General features: G+C 45.5%; 1 protein-coding gene across 1 annotated transcript in view; it reads left to right on the top strand.

The window, feature by feature from the left end:
* HDC (histidine decarboxylase) overlaps positions 1-17,213 on the top strand; it is a 250,370-nt gene that overhangs the window by 47,235 nt on the left and 185,922 nt on the right. The window contains exon 2 of the mRNA XM_078684752.1: positions 12,725-12,897. Within this exon, the coding sequence (XP_078540878.1) occupies positions 12,725-12,897 (173 nt within the window). The remainder of the gene's footprint in view (positions 1-12,724; positions 12,898-17,213) is intronic.

Below are 17,213 nucleotides of genomic sequence, written 5' to 3'. Positions count from 1 at the left end.
CGAGATCAATTCGCTGGGCACACCCTTATCCAAAGCGTCGATCCACTGAGGCGCTGGGAACATTGTAAGACAACTTTGGCAGCCATCTTTGATTGGGCAGGCTCGCCGGAGAGCTCGACGCCCCTCCCGCCCTCCCAGGGTATTTAATAGAGCATTATTCGGCTCCGCGAGGTATAACTTGCTGTTTCCCTCTGAGGCGGAAGCCGGAGGCCCTTGTGCTCTCTTGCACCTTTTTGCACTGAAAAAACGATTGATTTTGCTAATTGTTTTTAGAACTGTATAATATTTTAATTGGAGCGTTTTTAACCTCCCTGACATCCCTACAGCGAGATCAATTCGCTGGGCACACCCTTATCCAAAGCGTCGATCCACTGAGGCGCTGGGAACATTGTAAGACAACTTTGGCAGCCATTTTTGATTGGGCAGGCTCGCCGGAGAGCTCGACGCCCCTCCCGCCCTCCCAGGGTATTTAATAGAGCATTATTCGGCTCCGCGAGGTATAACTTGCTGTTTCCCTCTGAGGCGGAAGCCGGAGGCCCTTGTGCTCTCTTGCACCTTTTTGCACTGAAAAAACGATTGATTTTGCTAATTGTTTTTAGAACTGTATAATATTTTAATTGGAGCGTTTGTAACCTCCCTGACATCCCTACAGCGAGATCAATTCGCTGGGCACACCCTTATCCAAAGCGTCGATCCACTGAGGCGCTGGGAACATTGTAAGACAACTTTGGCAGCCATCTTTGATTGGGCAGGCTCGCCGGAGAGCTCGACGCCCCTCCCACCCTCCTCCCGCCCCGCCCGAAGTATGTATAAAAATGACAGTATTACCCGTCCGCGCAGCGGGCGGGCGCAGCGGGCGCGCCAGAGGCGCGCCAGAGGCGCGCCAGAGGCAAGCCCGTCTGCGCCCGTCCGCGCCGGACACGCGCCTAGCGCCATACCCCCTGTGTCATGCCATACCGAAGGGATTACATACACCGCTGATGAAATCCGCAAGCTGAACCCCGGACCACTGACGATTTGCAGTCTACATACTCCAGAGAATCTTGTAGATCAAGCCACCTTCAGCTGTAGGAGCTGCAAAATTACTATTCCCCTCATTAATGACAAAGTTAAACACCTGACCGACGGTACCACTACGCATCCCACTACATTTATCGCCCTCATTAATGCTCGCTCCTTGGCTAAGCATAGGCAGGACATCGCTGATCTAATCACAGATCACGCAATAGACATCCTTTTTATAACCGAAACCTGGATGGATGATACATCCGAGCCCGACCTTCAGGTAGCTGTACCGACAGACAGGGGGGAAAAAGAGGAGGTGGCCTGGCTATCATCACACGGGTCATCTTCCCAGTTAGACTCTCCCCGGTACCATCGTCGGCATGCGAGGCGCTGCACTTTGCCATTAAACTGAATGCGTCACACAATTTTAAGGGAGTGCTTATCTATAGGCCACCAGGACCTCGCTCAGAATTTCTCTCCACCTTTACCTCCTGGTTGGAACCCTTAGCCATTGAGGATTCATTTATGGCATTAGGAGACATAAATTTCCATCTGGACAGGACAGATGAGGCGGATACACAAACGCTACTAGGAGATTGTAACACACTGGGCTTAACCCAGTACATAAAAGCTCCAACACATGACGCAGGACACACCCTGGACGCTATCTTTTCTAACATCAGTGATCTGGAGGTATCTAAAATCCTGCCGCTCACATGGACAGATCACCATGCTATTTTCTGTCATCTACCGTCCAAACGATCCAAACCGGATAAACAGGCCCATCATCAAAATAAATTCAGAGTATGGAAGGACATCGATGACGAAACCTTTAAGATGTCCCTGTCCAACACTTGTCCGAACATCCAGTCTGACCCCACCGAAGCAGTGGAGCAGTATCTTAACTGGGTAGGCAAGGCGGTAGACATGCACGCTCCTTTAAAAACCATATCAAAAAACAGAAAGGTGCCTTCAGCACCGTGGTACTCAAAACCCCTTAGACAGCAAAAACAGATTTGTAGAAATAAGGAAAGAACCTGGCGTAAAACATACGATAACTTAAGTAAAGCCCAGTATAAAGATGAACTCATCATCTATAAAAAAATGATTCAGGAAGTAAAAAAGGACTACTTCGAGCAGCAAATTAAGCAATCAAAAAATTCGAGTCGACAACTGTTTGAAGTAGTTAAGACTCTGGCAGGGAAGGTGGTAGATCTGAATCCTCCTCACACTCAGGAATTCTGCAATAACTTAGCAGATTACTTTTTTTCAAAAGTAAACGATATATATGCAGAATTCTCGGTTACTCCATCAAACACCAGCACACATCCTAAATCATCAAAAAACAGCATGGACTGTTCGTTTTCCCGATTTAGAGATATGACGAATCAGGAAATAGGAGATATCATGAGACTGGTTAAAACAGGTTCATCCTTAGATCCCTGCCCCCCTAAAAATTTTATTCCAGTAACTGATGTGGTGAGCAAAGTCATAACCCCCATCTGTAACGCCATGTTCCAATCTGGGATCTTCCCAGATAAGTTAAAAAACACTCTACTGAAACCCTTATTGAAAAAGACTGGTCTTGATAAAACAACTCTCAAAAATTACAGACCCATTGCTAGCCTACCCTACCTGGCTAAAATTGTGGAAAGAGAAATGAATGTTCAACTAGCCGAATATATTGAGCAAAACAATCTCCTGGATGAGTCGCAGTTTGGATTCCGGAAACTTCATGGGACGGAGACTGCCCTCATTAAGGCCGCCGATGATATTAGAACCATTAGGGACCAAGGAGGAACAGCTATACTGGTCCTACTGGATCTCTCGGCGGCCTTCGACACGGTCAATCACACCGTCCTGATTGACCGTGTCGAGGAGATGGGTATTTGCTCAAAGGCCAAAGAGCTTCTGGCTTCATTCCTGTCCAATAGAACACAGGCAGTGACACTGGGCGCATTTCAATCCCCTCAGCTCGCCCTCCCATGTGGCGTCCCGCAAGGCTCATCCCTAAGTCCGACACTCTTTAACATCTATGTGTCGGACTTAGCAAGGGTGATCAAGAACTACCGGATGAGCCTTACCTCCTACGCCGACAACACCCAATTGGTGATCGCTATCAAGAACAACGGTGAGGAGGTTGCCGCCAGATTCCAAGAAGGCATGCTTGCCATCAAGGAATGGATGTCTGAAAACTGCCTGCGCCTCAACTCGGAGAAAACCGAGGTAATGATCTTTGGAAATTTATCACCACAGTGGTCCACTCTTTGGTGGCCGACACCCCTCGGAGCCCCTCCAGAACCAGTAAAAAAGGTCAGGAACTTAGGCATTATATTTGACGACAATCTCAATTTCTCCAACCATGCCAACCAGGTTGCGTCGTCTGCTTTTTACAAGCTTAAGATCATTAAAAAAATCCTGCCCTATCTCCCTGAGAGTGCTAAGAAAACAGTGGTGAGCTCCTTAGTACTCTCTTCACTCGACTACTGTAACGGACTGTTTGTAAACGCCCAGGCAAGGGTGGTGGCCAAACTCCAGCTTATACAAAATGCGGCCGCAAGGTTACTAGCTGGCATTCCTAAGTTTCAGTCCACCAAGCATGCGATAAGAAATTTCCACTGGCTAACAGTGAGAAATCGCATCAGATTCAAGACCCTGTGTCTCACCTACAAAGCTCTTAAGGGTCTCGGACCAGCTTTTCTCAAACGAAAACTTCAGTACTATTCACCAAAAAGATCCTTACGCTCCGAACACAGTCACCTACTGGTAGTACCACGCACCAGGACGGTGACATGGGGCGATAGAAGCTTTACCAACGCCGCAGCCAAAATTTGGAACACGCTCCCAAAGGAAATAAAACTGTCACCATCGTTATTTCAATTTAGAAAATTGGTAAAAACCTGGTTATTCGATCAATAATCCGCTCAGTAACAATACGTTTTAAGGCAGATACCACCTCATTCTGGGATTTTCAGCAAAATTATAGCGCCAAGACACCCATGGGTATACGCTGCGCTTTATAAATTTTTAAAATAAAAAATAAATATTCACTTTAAAAGGTCCTCTGACTAGAACAATGCACTCCACCTCAACAGGGATAACAAATTATGTACCCTGTAAGCAATTCAATACCCACCCTTTACTAGTCTCTGCTATTAACCTCTCCACCCAGTGGCGTAACGCAAAATAACAGGCCCTCCAGGATGGGATGAGTGGCCCCTACGTTTTCTATATCTTGCAGGTATTCATTGATCTTTGTTTTATTAGGGAGCCTCCTAAAGATGAACAGGTCTCCGTGGCGCATACCTGTCCCCTACTAACTGCTACCTTATTCGCCAGAGCCCAAACAAAAGAGATTAGGCTCAGCTCAGAATTCTCTTCACTGTTGCGCTTGCCACATCACTCTTGCTACCCGTAAGCCCACGGCTAATCTTGGGGGCCGTAGGCTTCTTGATTATACTTTTCAGGAAGAACCATAGGAAAACTGGCTGTCTAGGAAGGCTGGCTCCGTGGACTGTATGGTTGCCCAAGGCTCCCTGAAACTTGCTCTAATGAGTGTCGCCTTTGCCAGAACCCATTGTGTAGTGCTTGCTTGTCAGTGGAATCAGCAAAGAACTTGATTGTTGCAGGCTAGTCTAGGAGCCTGGGCGAACTGCCACACACCCGAGATGAGGCTGTGACCCCAAGAGTGAGTCACCCACCCAAAAAAGTAAAGCTGTCTTAGGCTAATGGCTCCCAAATGCATCACATCAGCCAGGTGGAAAAGCAATGAACTATGTGAAGCAGCGATGCCCAGAGGCAAAAGTAGTGATTTATTACTTGAAGTAAAATGTGTATAGTTAGTGGAGACTGACAGTGCTGCAGGAGTTGCACAGTGGTTGGTGACGGTTGTGTCTCTCACTTCTCTGTGCCAGCCCACACTGGGAAGTGGGTATACTACCGCTCCATTTGGGAAGTTAATGACCAGCACTTATTTTTGGAAACTGGCAATTATTTTTCTGCATTAGGTATTTACCAAGAGCAAGAGAGGGAAAAACACACAAATCGGAAAAAAAGAGAGGAAGGGACAGACGGTAAAACCTCACAAAGGAAGAAAGGTGGAACGGAAGTAGATAAATGGTCAGAAAGTGTCTAGTAGTGGACTAAGGAGGTCTGAGGTGGATTTAAGACTACCAACCTTGGTATTCGGTGGGTGGACAATTGATTGCTTCAGTCAGTGCTCTCTGAACAGAGTTTCGGCACCAGCACTCTTTCATTTATAAAAAATCAACACTGCTCTGCATGTTTATTTTGGAAATGTTCAGGGAATATTGTGAGTGGAAACGCTTTTCTAGCCAGAAGCTGTGGATGAAAGAGAATAGCGCAGCAGCACTTTGGATCTGCCTGCCTCTTGGCTGGAGTGGGGCAATGAGCATCAGGGAGTAGAGGGAGAAAAAGAGAGCACGTGGAGGAATCCAGAGGGAAAAAGTGAATGGAGCGAGTAAACACATGAACTCCAATGGAGTGTTTAATACTAAATAAACAAGCATTTACAATGCAATAGGCCTCGCATTTGCGAGAATTTGAGCCATTGGCATTGTAAATGACAATGTATTTAATTTACGTAGTGCTTTAGAAAAGGCATTATCATTTACAATGCCAATAGCTTAAGGTCGTGCAAATGCGAGACATATTGCATTGCAAATACTTATTTCTTTAAGTGATCTTGCAAGAGGCAGTGCATGCACTTTCTCAGGTAAGCCGTAAAAAGGTGCTAGTCAGGATGCTAAAGGATTTGAAAGTGTTTAACATGTAGAGTGGTTGAAAAGCAGTGTAAAACAAAGTCCTTAGGATAGAGGCTCAAGGCAGTAGCAAGGATATCTGTGAGGAGCTGGGAGCAGAGAAGCATGCAGGTGTAGTGATGGGACCTGGATGAATGTGCTGGAGCCATTCCTGAGTGACAAAGATGCCCCTAACTGAGTTGTTTATATGTGGGTAGGGTAATATTATGGTACACCCTGGGAGTGGACATGGGTTTGTTGTGTGGAATGCACAAATCACAGAGGAAGAGTATCACTAGCTGTAGTGATCCGCATTAGTTAGAGTGAGCAGCATGTTACCCAGTAAATGCAAATTCCATACAATTCCTAGGTAGCAGGAAGATGAAAACCAGGTACCATGCTAACAATGCACCATAATGTCAATTATGACAATATAGGGCAGTTAACAGGGTCCACCGTAATTCGATTCAGAGGTATCGCACATACAGATAAACAGTAAAAGTAATAGGGAGCAGCATGTGCAGAGTAACACAGAGGCAGCACCCCAGTGCACTCTTAAAGCAATACAGAAGTATCAGCCCAACACAAAATAAAATTGCAGAGAGCAGCGTAAAGAGACATCAAAAAGAGTTCACATGCGGCATCTGATCAAAATAGAATATTTCCCAGATGGCAACTGAGTGCTGTATAAAGAACTTGATGCCCCTGGGTCTGTAAGGGTCCCAGGGTAGCTGTAGGATGTGTGGGGGTGGTGGGTGTTAAATGGGCTGTAGATGGGCCTAGGGGGCGGGGAGATAACGGAGCACAGAAGCTAATGCAGGGCTCGGGTTGCCCGCAGGAGGCCAGCAGAGGGACTCGGAATAGCCCAAAAGCTTCAGAGGGGCTCAGAGAAGAGCTGAGACTGGAATGGGGTCAATGGACCACAAAAACAGCAGGGGAGATTGGGAAGACTGATAAAGGGTTTCAAAGCAGCATTGAGGCTGGGTGGGTCCGTGGAGTGCTCAGAGGGCACGGGCTAGGTTCGAGCTTCGGCGTCGGCTCAGTATCCTGTGATTCTGGGAAAATCACTTAATCTCTCCGTGCAAACCAAAAAACTAGTGTTAATAAAGTCCAATACCGCAGAAGTTCACAATTAACAGGACGTTAAGAGCATAAGAACTAAGGTCAATGGATCAGCGGGAGTTGGGCTACGAAATCATGGTTGTTATCAAGAAGTAAATGTTCCATGGGAGACTTGTTAATATAATGCACATTCTGGTTTTCAATTTCATGTGTGCATACTTGGGGAGAGGAGGGAGGGATCTTCTGTTTCTAACAAACTCTCAGCGGCAGTAGTAAAATTACCAAACCTGGTAATTTTGCTTAGAACAAACCCAGAAATCTGCTGTACATAATTGCCATTTTCTCCAATAAGAACAATATTATTTTCCAAATGTATATTTTCAGTAGTTTGATTTTTAAAAAGTTAGCGAACTAATCACTTGGCAAAAAAAAATCTCTTGTTAAACACGTGTTAACCTTGAGTGAAATGCAGCCACCCTTGGGTAGACTCGACGATTGCATAAGAAGCACGTCTTGAAATATTGACACCGGAGAAGGAAATCAGAGTCTGTGCAAAAACCTACATTGTTTTTAAGGATCGCTCGAGGCAAGGTAGGAAAGAACGTTTTTTTAAAAAAACACACAGGATAGACTTGTTAATTATCATGTGCTCCCCTAATACAGATGGTGAAGGCAAATGTTAAAAAAATATATGCTATAGGTTTTACATTTAAATGCGAGACCTGTAACATTGGAAACAAATGGACGCCATTGTCCCAGCTGCTGCCCGCTGGATATAAACAAAGCACGTCATCGTGTTTGAGGTAGGACAAATTCAATAAATAAAATAGTACACATACCGTGTAACAACCAAGTAAAGGGGCCAGTAGCCATGGGAGGTAATAAATGACGACATGGCCGTACTAAGTAGGGACTAATAAGCCTATTAAGGAATCAGATGCCAGCATTTACAAAGGATAAAAACACAAGCCGATGAAAAATAAGGGCGGGGGAGTGTGCGGGGCTTATCTCCTGTACTGAACTACCACAGATCATCCCAAGAGCAGCGTTGCACCCTGGCTCAGGCTCGAACTAAAAAAGAACCTATCAGGTATGCAGAGAAAGAAGAACTGTAAAATAGGGGTGGGGAGAGGAATAAGGACAGAAAGGAGAAAAAAGGGAATTGTGGCAGTAAGTAGCCGGGGACAAGTGTTGAGCTGGAAGCATAACGCTTGGCTGACGTGACTTTCTGAAGGACATGAGGGACATCACTTATGCAGCAACAGGTGGAAGGAAGAAAAAGGGGGTTGAGAAAGAAGGGAGGGAAAAGGATGAGGAAATAAAGCAGACATGAGTTAGGGTAGGGGAGCTGGCACCCAAGTGACTGCAGTGACCGCTTGATGGATGGAAGTAGCACCAATCTGCTTACCCAGGCAGAAGGCAAGGTAAGGAAATTGAAAGAAAGGAGGGAGAAATGTGCAATAGGGGATGTGAGAGGCCGGTCACCATGGCATGGCTAGGAGGTCAAACAGAAGAGTGTAGGACTGGAATATATATCGTGAAATAATATTTTTAATGAAGTAAACCAAAAAGTATTTTTAAAATCTTCCTTAACTTTCCCTGACATAATTTTATGTGTGAAGACTCTACTCTACACACATAGAGTTATATAACACAGGTTTAAGCAAGAAAATATTTAAATACTATGTATTTGAGTGCCGAAGTTTCAAAACGAAGGGGCAAACACCCATAAGACTGGATAGTGTGTGAATATCATAAGCAGTCATGAATCTCAGATTTAAATAGCCTGACACCAAACATATAACAATTGATTTCTTTGAGATTCGGTTCATATTAGAGTAACGTGTATTTGTAAACTTTGCGCTCTACATGGGCAAACATGTTGTATGTTAACCAACTCAGAGATACTTATTTTATCAACCTCAGATAGATGAAAGGTTGACTCAAACCTGTGCCCCTGAGGTCAAACACTGATTCCTGGAGTGAATGCATCAGTCCACTAAGCTAACTAGATCAGGCTTGGAGGATGAACTGCTATGGAGAAAATGTTAGTGTATTCGATTTGTATATGAAAATATTTCAGTAATTCAGTTTATAAAGCAGACATGTTTATCCATTTCAATTACATTCCTTAAGTATTTTGTTGACAGCACGTTTCTGTCTGTTACGATAGACATATGCAATTTAGTGTTCAAGACCCCAGAATGCTAATAGGAACCCTTTGTAACTGGTCAGCCCTCCTTCCATGCAGCTCTGCTGTGTCTCTGGGAACTATTGTATGCATACTATTTTGTTATAGAATATGAAATCAATCCGATCCTGTTCCCCTGTACGAACAATATTTTGCAGTGGTGTTCTATCCGTATCCTTCATTTTATATTGCCCATCAGCCTGCTAAGTGCCTTCAATGGATGTTCGCCCATAACCAACTGAACAGACATGGGATAACTGAATAGACCTGTAACACGCTGCTGGCCAATTTGAGGACTCTAATCTACTCCACCTCTGCAGGTCCCAACTAGCTACATAATATGACCACCTCTTTACATTTCACAGTGACAATCTGATATGGGGTAATGCTTACAAAATAAATTCAATCAGAATTCCCAGCATATATTTCTCTAACCATGCCTGCTTGGGACTATAAACCTCTAAACAAATAGCTCAGATGTGACAACATGATGCATTGACCAGCTAAATGGGCTATGATCATAAGAAATACCGTATAGGAACCTGCAGAGCCAGATTACTCAAAACCATAAACTGCATCTGTTTCTCACAGCTCTTCATCCATCACACTGCTAAGTGCTTTGTCCTATATCATGATAACCACACCTCAGTGGTCATCACACATAACATGGAAACAGCACCCTTCCACCCACACATTCTACAAGGCTTATCACGCTGCCCATGTAGGCAAATGCATCCCTGCCCCACATAGGTGAATTAAGCGTTTCATGAGTGTTGCAGAACGATACAATGCAGTGTAATTCTGTGTCTGTGGGTGCTGTATCGGTTGATGAAGGCTAGACTGATTTTCTCCCTACCCTCACATGCTTTTTACCTATGGGGTGTCATCAATATTATTGGCTATAGCTCTGAAGCGTGTATCTGAATTTTGTTCATAACAAACCTGTCAGCCTTCCACTAGCAACTGACAACCTATTTTTACACTCAGGCATCTGGGGGCATATTTTCAAAGAGTTCACGCAATGCAGCTTGAGAGAGAGAAGTTGCTGCATTGCACTGTGTGATGCAGGACAGAGCAGAACTGCACCATATCTTTAAGGAATTACCGCAGTTCTGTTCTCTCCATACTCTAGTGCATGTTGGGCTGCCTAGCGCCAACACTGGCACCTTTGCACCGTTGTGCAAGGGTGTCTGTGTTAAGGTCAGGATAGTTTTAGTCCAGAAAGGGCTACCTTCCTGCACAAAAACTATCCTTTGAGGCGATTTCATCTTTGTATGTGTGATGCACAATGCAGCTAACATACAAAGAGGAAATAATGAGGGGAAATTAAGATATTTTTCCTCGTTATGCCAGCCTCTGGAAGGTGCACCACTGTGGAGCAGACGCATGTCTGCAACTCTTCATAGATATGAGTTGTGTCAAAATCCTTGGTCACCCATGGAACACCTCCCTAAACCAAAGTATTGCAAGGCAGCGCAATGCACTGCATTGCGATCCTTTTCTTTTTACAAAGCAACACAATTTGTGTTCCTTTGTAAATATCAAAATGGATTTTGCGCCTGGTCTGCATCGAAAAGGTAACACAAACCTGATGCAAAAACAGCCCCCCTGGTTAAGAGTGTTTTGTTGTAACTTTTTTTATTACATAGATAGTGAATCGTTTTGTAATATTAAATTACATTCTTTTACATTTCATGTGTGGCATTGTAATATGCACAGAGTGGTGATCCTGTGTTCAGTCATGTAGGTTTTATAGAAATATTTTATATATGTAATTTAGACTACTCAGGGCGGCTTCTCTGTTAAGGTGAAAGAGTGCCTGCCTACTAATTAAAATTCCCCCAGATAAAAATAAAATTGTAATAAACATTATTAACATTTTATCTTTGATTAATATTGCAAACCTACATCCTGAGCCGAGTGTCAGGATGGGACGGGGCCTGCTGACAGCCGCGGGCCGTGGAGGGAGTTACGGTGGGGCAGGGAGGCGGGGAGGGGGAGGGGCAGGGTGGAGAGGGCTAAAAACCGGCATATGGATAATTACAGGTAAGTAAACAATTTCAATAATAAAACGAATTTCATAGCGCGCACTGCATCGCATTTTGCAATGCAGGGCGCGCTACGAAATTCGTTTTATTATTGAAATTGTTTACTTACCTGTAATTATCCATATGCCGGTTTTTAGCCCTCTCCACCCTGCCCCTCCCCCTCCCCGCCTCCCTGCCCCACCGTTACTCCCTCCACGGCCCGCGGCTGCCTGCTGAGTGGCAGCAGGGAGGAGTGGTGGGCTGGCTGTGCACTAGTTTAAAGTGCGCGTGACTCTTTGGCCAGCCATCTTGCGATGACGAGCTACACATTTGCATTTTCAACTTCTCTAACCCAGCTGTCTTAGACAGCTGAGTTAGACAAGCGTTTGCAATGCAATAGGTCTAGTATTTGCGAATGTTTAAGCTATTGACATTGTAAATGACAGTGCCTTTTATCTGTTTTGACATTTATCACATAAATAGAACGCCATTGTCATTTACAATGCCAATAACTCAAACTCTTGTAAATGCGAGACCTATTTCATTCCAAATAAGCCGTCACCATTGTCCCAGCCTGCTTGGAAAGTGAAAAGCGCGCATGGTTCACTGAATGTTACAGGAAAGCATGTTATGCCTGCAGTAGGAGAAACTCTTTAAAGAAAATACTGCTTACAGACTAAATAAGACATGCAGTGTAACAACAGAAGTAAAAGCAGGCCCGGACTGGCAGTTGCGGGCACCGGGCAATCCCCCGGTGCGCCGCAAGGGTGGTGACCGGTTTTGGGCCCCTGGGGGCCGTTTTTTTGTTACAGGGCCATTTTTACAGTGATGCTGCAAAAACGGCCCTGTAACAAAATCGTCCGAAAACCGGCACTGGCAAAGAGTGCGGTCGCACCCCGAACCCCCCCCCGGGGATTGGGGTGCCGGCCGAGCACTTTGCCAAGGCCGGTTTTGGTTCCCAGTCCGGCCCTGAGTAAAAGGGCCAGTCCGCAAGCGAGGTTACAAATGAAGACAAGGCTGTACTAATGAGGGACTAACAAGCCTTTTAACGAATCAGAAGCAAGCATTTACGATTGACATTGATACAAGCCAATGATAAATATAGACAGAGGGTTGATGGGGCTTCAAGTCCATACTCGAATACAGGAGGCTCAACCTAAAAAAAAAACAGGCTTCTAGTGCTCGTGAGAGCGCTAAGAGAGGCCGCTCCATCAAATCCTGACTCTTCTCTAATGCTTAAGAGCATGAGAGCAGTGCCAGGATTTGTTAGGGGAGTTCGCTGGGCCTGAGCAGAGAAGAACACTGGAAAGGATGTGCAGCAAGGTAAGTGACTTTTATTTTATTTTTGTGCATGTATTTTTTGTTTGTACATGCCCTAAATCGCCCACATGCAAGTTAAACATTGTAACTTTAAAGCGTTAATGTAATGCCTGTCGGCATCAATTTAGGTAATGAAGTTTTGCGCTGATCCACCACCCATTTGTCCACCTCCCTCCACCCCATTCGCTATAGCTAGCATCCGCCACTGAGAATGCTATAAAACGACTTCACAACATGGTGCTGTCATGCGCGTGCTAATAAGTGCTATCTGAAAACCAATAAATTAATTTTCGGACTGGGAGTTCGAAGGATTTGCATGTTAAGATCTTTATGAATCAACACCCTCTTTGCACCTCCAGGGAAGGAGCTCATCGACTACATCTGCCAGTACCTGAGCACTGTGAGGGAGAGACGCGTAAACCCCGAAGTAGAGCCCGGATACATGCGAGCCCTCCTTCCGGACAGCGCGCCCTTCGAGTCGGAGAGCTGGGAGCGCATCTTCGGAGACATTGAAGAGGTCATCATGCCTGGGGTAAGATCTGAGCATCATTTGTCTTAGAAGGTCGTAAACGATTGTAGCTGAACGTGCACGCACGGATACTGCTAGCGAAACTGTTGCACTAACTCAATCTTAGAAAATCATCTCCTTTCGAAAATGAAACGAAGGTGCGCGCCTTGAGAATTAAATCTGCAGCATGTCCGTTTCAAATCTTAAAAGGGAACGGTTGTGAGTTTTATAAGAACAATTCAAGCGGAAACTCTACCTAGTTCTTGTCTATTTAAATACAATGTTCAATGAAGTAAATGGGCAGATAATTTAGACCAGTACCGCGCTCAGTTTTCCCTCGTGACCATTTTACATCTATATTTGGTACTGTGGAGTACTGTAAAGTAGTGAGATTAAAATCAGAATGTGCATTCTATTGATGGCAATGGAAAAGGTGATTACGGCACAGGGACAAAAAGCATGATATCCTCATAGATCAGCGGTTCCCAAACTTTTTTGACCCGCGGCTCCCTGGCCTTGACCCATTAGCCATTGCCCGTAGATCCCCACTGTGGGGAGAGGTGTGGCGCCGCGGCCAGGGCGACTGACGCTGGAATCTGGGGATCACGGTTCGATCCCCGGCTCCGGCGGCAGGTTAGCCCAGCACCATGTGACTCTGGGCAATAGCTCGCTTAATCTTCCCGACGGCCCCCCAGCGCCTAGAGACCCTTACGGGTGATTGTGCGCTTTACAAATGTGGACTTTACTGTTACTTTTTTGGGACTTGCATTTTTATCCCTGAAAATTATTGGGATGAAGCTGATGAATGTATTATAATCATATACGCAGGGTGTTTTGTACTAAGGAGGCGCCTCTAATAAAATATTCCTAGTTACACTTCTTTGCCCATGCCTTTTTTAGAGTACCCTCTTAAACTTTTTTATCCAACTTACAGTGCTAGATAGCACCCCTACGCATGTAGGCCCAATTGCCAAAGTCTTTCTGCGCTTGAAGAATATTTGCATGCACTTCCATTTCTACTCATGTCATACGTGCCAACACACCTGTCTCAGCATGGTGACTCACAATTTTTTAAACCACATACAGCTTTATTTTTGCCATCTCCTCCCTAAAATTGCCTCCTAATCAATGCAAGTAAAATAAATTCCTCAGATTTTTTTTTAAACATCCCTCTTTCTTGCTTCAAATGTTGACAATATGTCATATATGGCATTTTACTTCCCTGTGTTCGAGGAGAGAGCCAGCCAGTCTGGAAGTGTGTGTGCTGAAAGAAATGTGTACTGGAAGTACCTATCATTCAAGTAAAAATGTCAATATTTAATAATACTTAGTGTGTTTAATAGACAGGCAACTGTACTTTCCTGATAACTTGCATTGGTGTAAAATGCATTTGGAAAACAGTGAAACTATTAACAAGTCTAACAAAATAAATCAGGCATCTTCTGCCTACTTTGGGAGTGTTGGAATGTGGGGATCCAGTAAAATATGGAGGTCATCTCTCTCTCTCTCTCTCTCTCTCTCTCTCGATAACATCAATTAACCAGTACGTTTACAGCTTTAGGCATTTCACTTACAAATCATCAACATCATATATTTATGTCTAATTAGCTTAACTGAAGACAACAACCCTTTCAACTTTAAATGCAATAAAGTGCTTGGAGCGCGGCTCCCCTGGCTAGACTTGATGGCTCCCCAGGGAGCCACGGTGCACAGTTTGGGAACCACTGTCATAGATGAAAGGCGGTTTTATCCGCTGTCGCCCATAAGCAGCGTCAGGGACAGAGATAGTATCTCTTTATTTGGAAAACCCAACCTTGCCCCAAGTGTCATACAGTGTTAGATTTGTAAGGTCACAAGAATTTTATTAGGGTGTCAGTGTAGCTCTTATCCATTATGTAGACTACTATTAATCTGTTCTCTTAACAAAACCTAAAGTAAGCAAAATCTCCTGAAAAATAGGTAAAAGCTAATTTAACAGGAAACAATACAAATAAATAATAAATTATAAACACCCTCCTTTATAATGCTGTTTGAGTAACAGCAAAAGAAAACTGTATTAATAAGAGAAACATTCATGTGTGGAATTTACTGCACTAACATGAATATCCAGGAGGAGATTACGAGGTGGAGGAGTACGGAAGCCTCCGTCCGCGAGTGGGGCACGGTTGCAAAAAGGAGCCGCAGCCGCGGCGGAGCTGCCGGACCCGTTAATTAAACAGAGGTGAGCGGTGAGCCCACCCCCCCTTCCTCCTGACCGGAGTTGTGCGTGTGATCCTGGCTGTGGGCGTAGCGACCGCTGCGGGCACTAGAGGAGCTGGGGCTGAGGCGACGCACTCTGTGAGGAGCTGGCACTTACTAGGAGCCTTCGCTTGCTGTGCATTGTGGAGTGTGGTGACCATATTGGAGCTGCTGGGAAGGTGAGGAGGGACCGAGCAGTACTTGTGGCCCGCTGGACGGGCTGCCGGGGGATTGCTGCATGGGCTGCTATGTGACGTGGAGCAGCTGACTGGGCCTGTGGGCGCTGAAGACTGCCTCCCCCCACATCGGTGATGGCTGTTTGTACGGCTTGGTGGGGAGAGGGCATCAGTGCTATTCCGAGGGGCCACGTGAACGTGGTGGTGAAGATGGTGCACATAATAGACAACACAGGATGTGCTGACCTCGGGGCCGCCATTTTATGCCGAGGTTGCTGTGACTCTTACTCGGGACACCATCTTGTTGGCCTCGACCGTTTCCTGCGTGTACAACTAGTCTTCTTTCATTAGTCTGTCCAAACCTGCCATTGTTTGCCATCAATGCTGCGGCAGTCCTGGAGAAATGTATCATGGGAGTGCTTTTGTGTGTGCATCTGTGCGTGTATGAGGGGGTGTGTGCGGACGCACATGTGTGTGTCTGCGCCTGTGCAGGTATGAAAGACTATGTTCACACAAAGGATCTAGTTGACTGCGGTGTCGGTATCTGGATTGGACCCAACAAGCCTTGGCAAATGCAACCCACGCAGGAAGTCAAGATGGGCTTTAGTGCAGACCAGCAAGGTCTGAGGAAATTCTCCTTTGCAGGAAAGTTGGAGCAAGCCTGGAGCAACCAGGAAAGCAAGTTAGATTCAAAGAAAAGTCTTCAAGGGGCTCACTAGCCAATGGGCAAGGAACCGCAAAGACGCGTCAAGCTGAAATGCAAAAGCGGGGCCCACGGGACACTCGTGGAGTGGGGGCCTCTGAGCTTCGGTGCAACTGGTGCTCGGGGATGGGGCTTCAAGCAACCCAATGCACAACTTCGAGATACCTTGTGAAGTAGGTGCAGCTTGCAAAATGCAGGATGTCCAGGAGTTCTGGTCCCATGTCTCTCGTGTCTGCCACGGGTCTCAGCTTTGCTGTGAGTGAAGGTCGGGGTCAGAGATGTCTAGAAGTCTATGTTCTGTGTCACAGATTATTCTGGATCCGGCGGGAGCCTCGAAAATGCAGACCGGCAAAGTTGCTGTTAGTGCCTGTTTGAACAGGAGGGTCAATCGTTGACCACAAGGGAGGTATCTTCCATTTTCAGTCGAAATGGAATGTCGAAGGTCCAGGATATATGTTTCAGAGTTTCGTCCAGGGTAATCTAAAGTCCTAGGGACTGGGATCCTATACTTATACTAAGTTTAGGGGTTGGACTAACGTTAAGGTCCCTCCTATGGGTGGACCTGGGCTGGGGGTGATTACACCCTTTCACCTTTGTCCAGTTTTGCGCCAGAGCTGAGGCTGAGTGCCCCAGCAACCAGTTTAAACTCAGAAATGCATGGAGCACCTAGTGTGCCCCAGGCATTGTCTGGAAAGCATTCACTGAATGCAGCCCTCCCAGCCCCAGTACACTAAAGCCTGTCTGGGGAGGTGCCAGCACCTCCCTGGACAGGAAACCTACTGTCCAGGCCTCCCCTGCTGGAGTTTCATCCAGCAGCAGGAGGGCAGACTTGTGTCTGTGGCAGCAGCATCCATTTTGTGATGCTGTGGCTCTGTTTAACTTTAACCAAATGAAAGGACAGAATTTACTTGTTACCTTTAGAACTCAAGTTTATTGTGAAAATATCCCATATCATTACAGCAGAACACCAATCATGGACTCTTGAAGGCACTGAAAATGCTAGATTACTTAACACATTTTACTTTTATCAGACTTGGTATTAAACGTACACACCTCGCCATAGGTAGAGCAGATAATATCCTATAAGGGTTGTTCAATAAAGATTTTGTTGATAGTTTCCTTTAAAGCACGCTTCCCCTTTAACACACAGAAGAGATTACGCGCAAGTGCAGTTTAACATATTAGAGGCAGGGCAATTTAAACCATTAGCATTGAACGCACAG

Source organism: Lissotriton helveticus, chromosome 3_2 (assembly GCF_964261635.1).
Source record: "Lissotriton helveticus chromosome 3_2, aLisHel1.1, whole genome shotgun sequence".
In the NCBI taxonomy this organism is placed as follows: domain Eukaryota; kingdom Metazoa; phylum Chordata; class Amphibia; order Caudata; family Salamandridae; genus Lissotriton; species Lissotriton helveticus.
The sequence above is the reverse complement of the archived record's forward strand: the minus strand, read 5'-3'. Positions and strand labels throughout refer to the sequence as shown.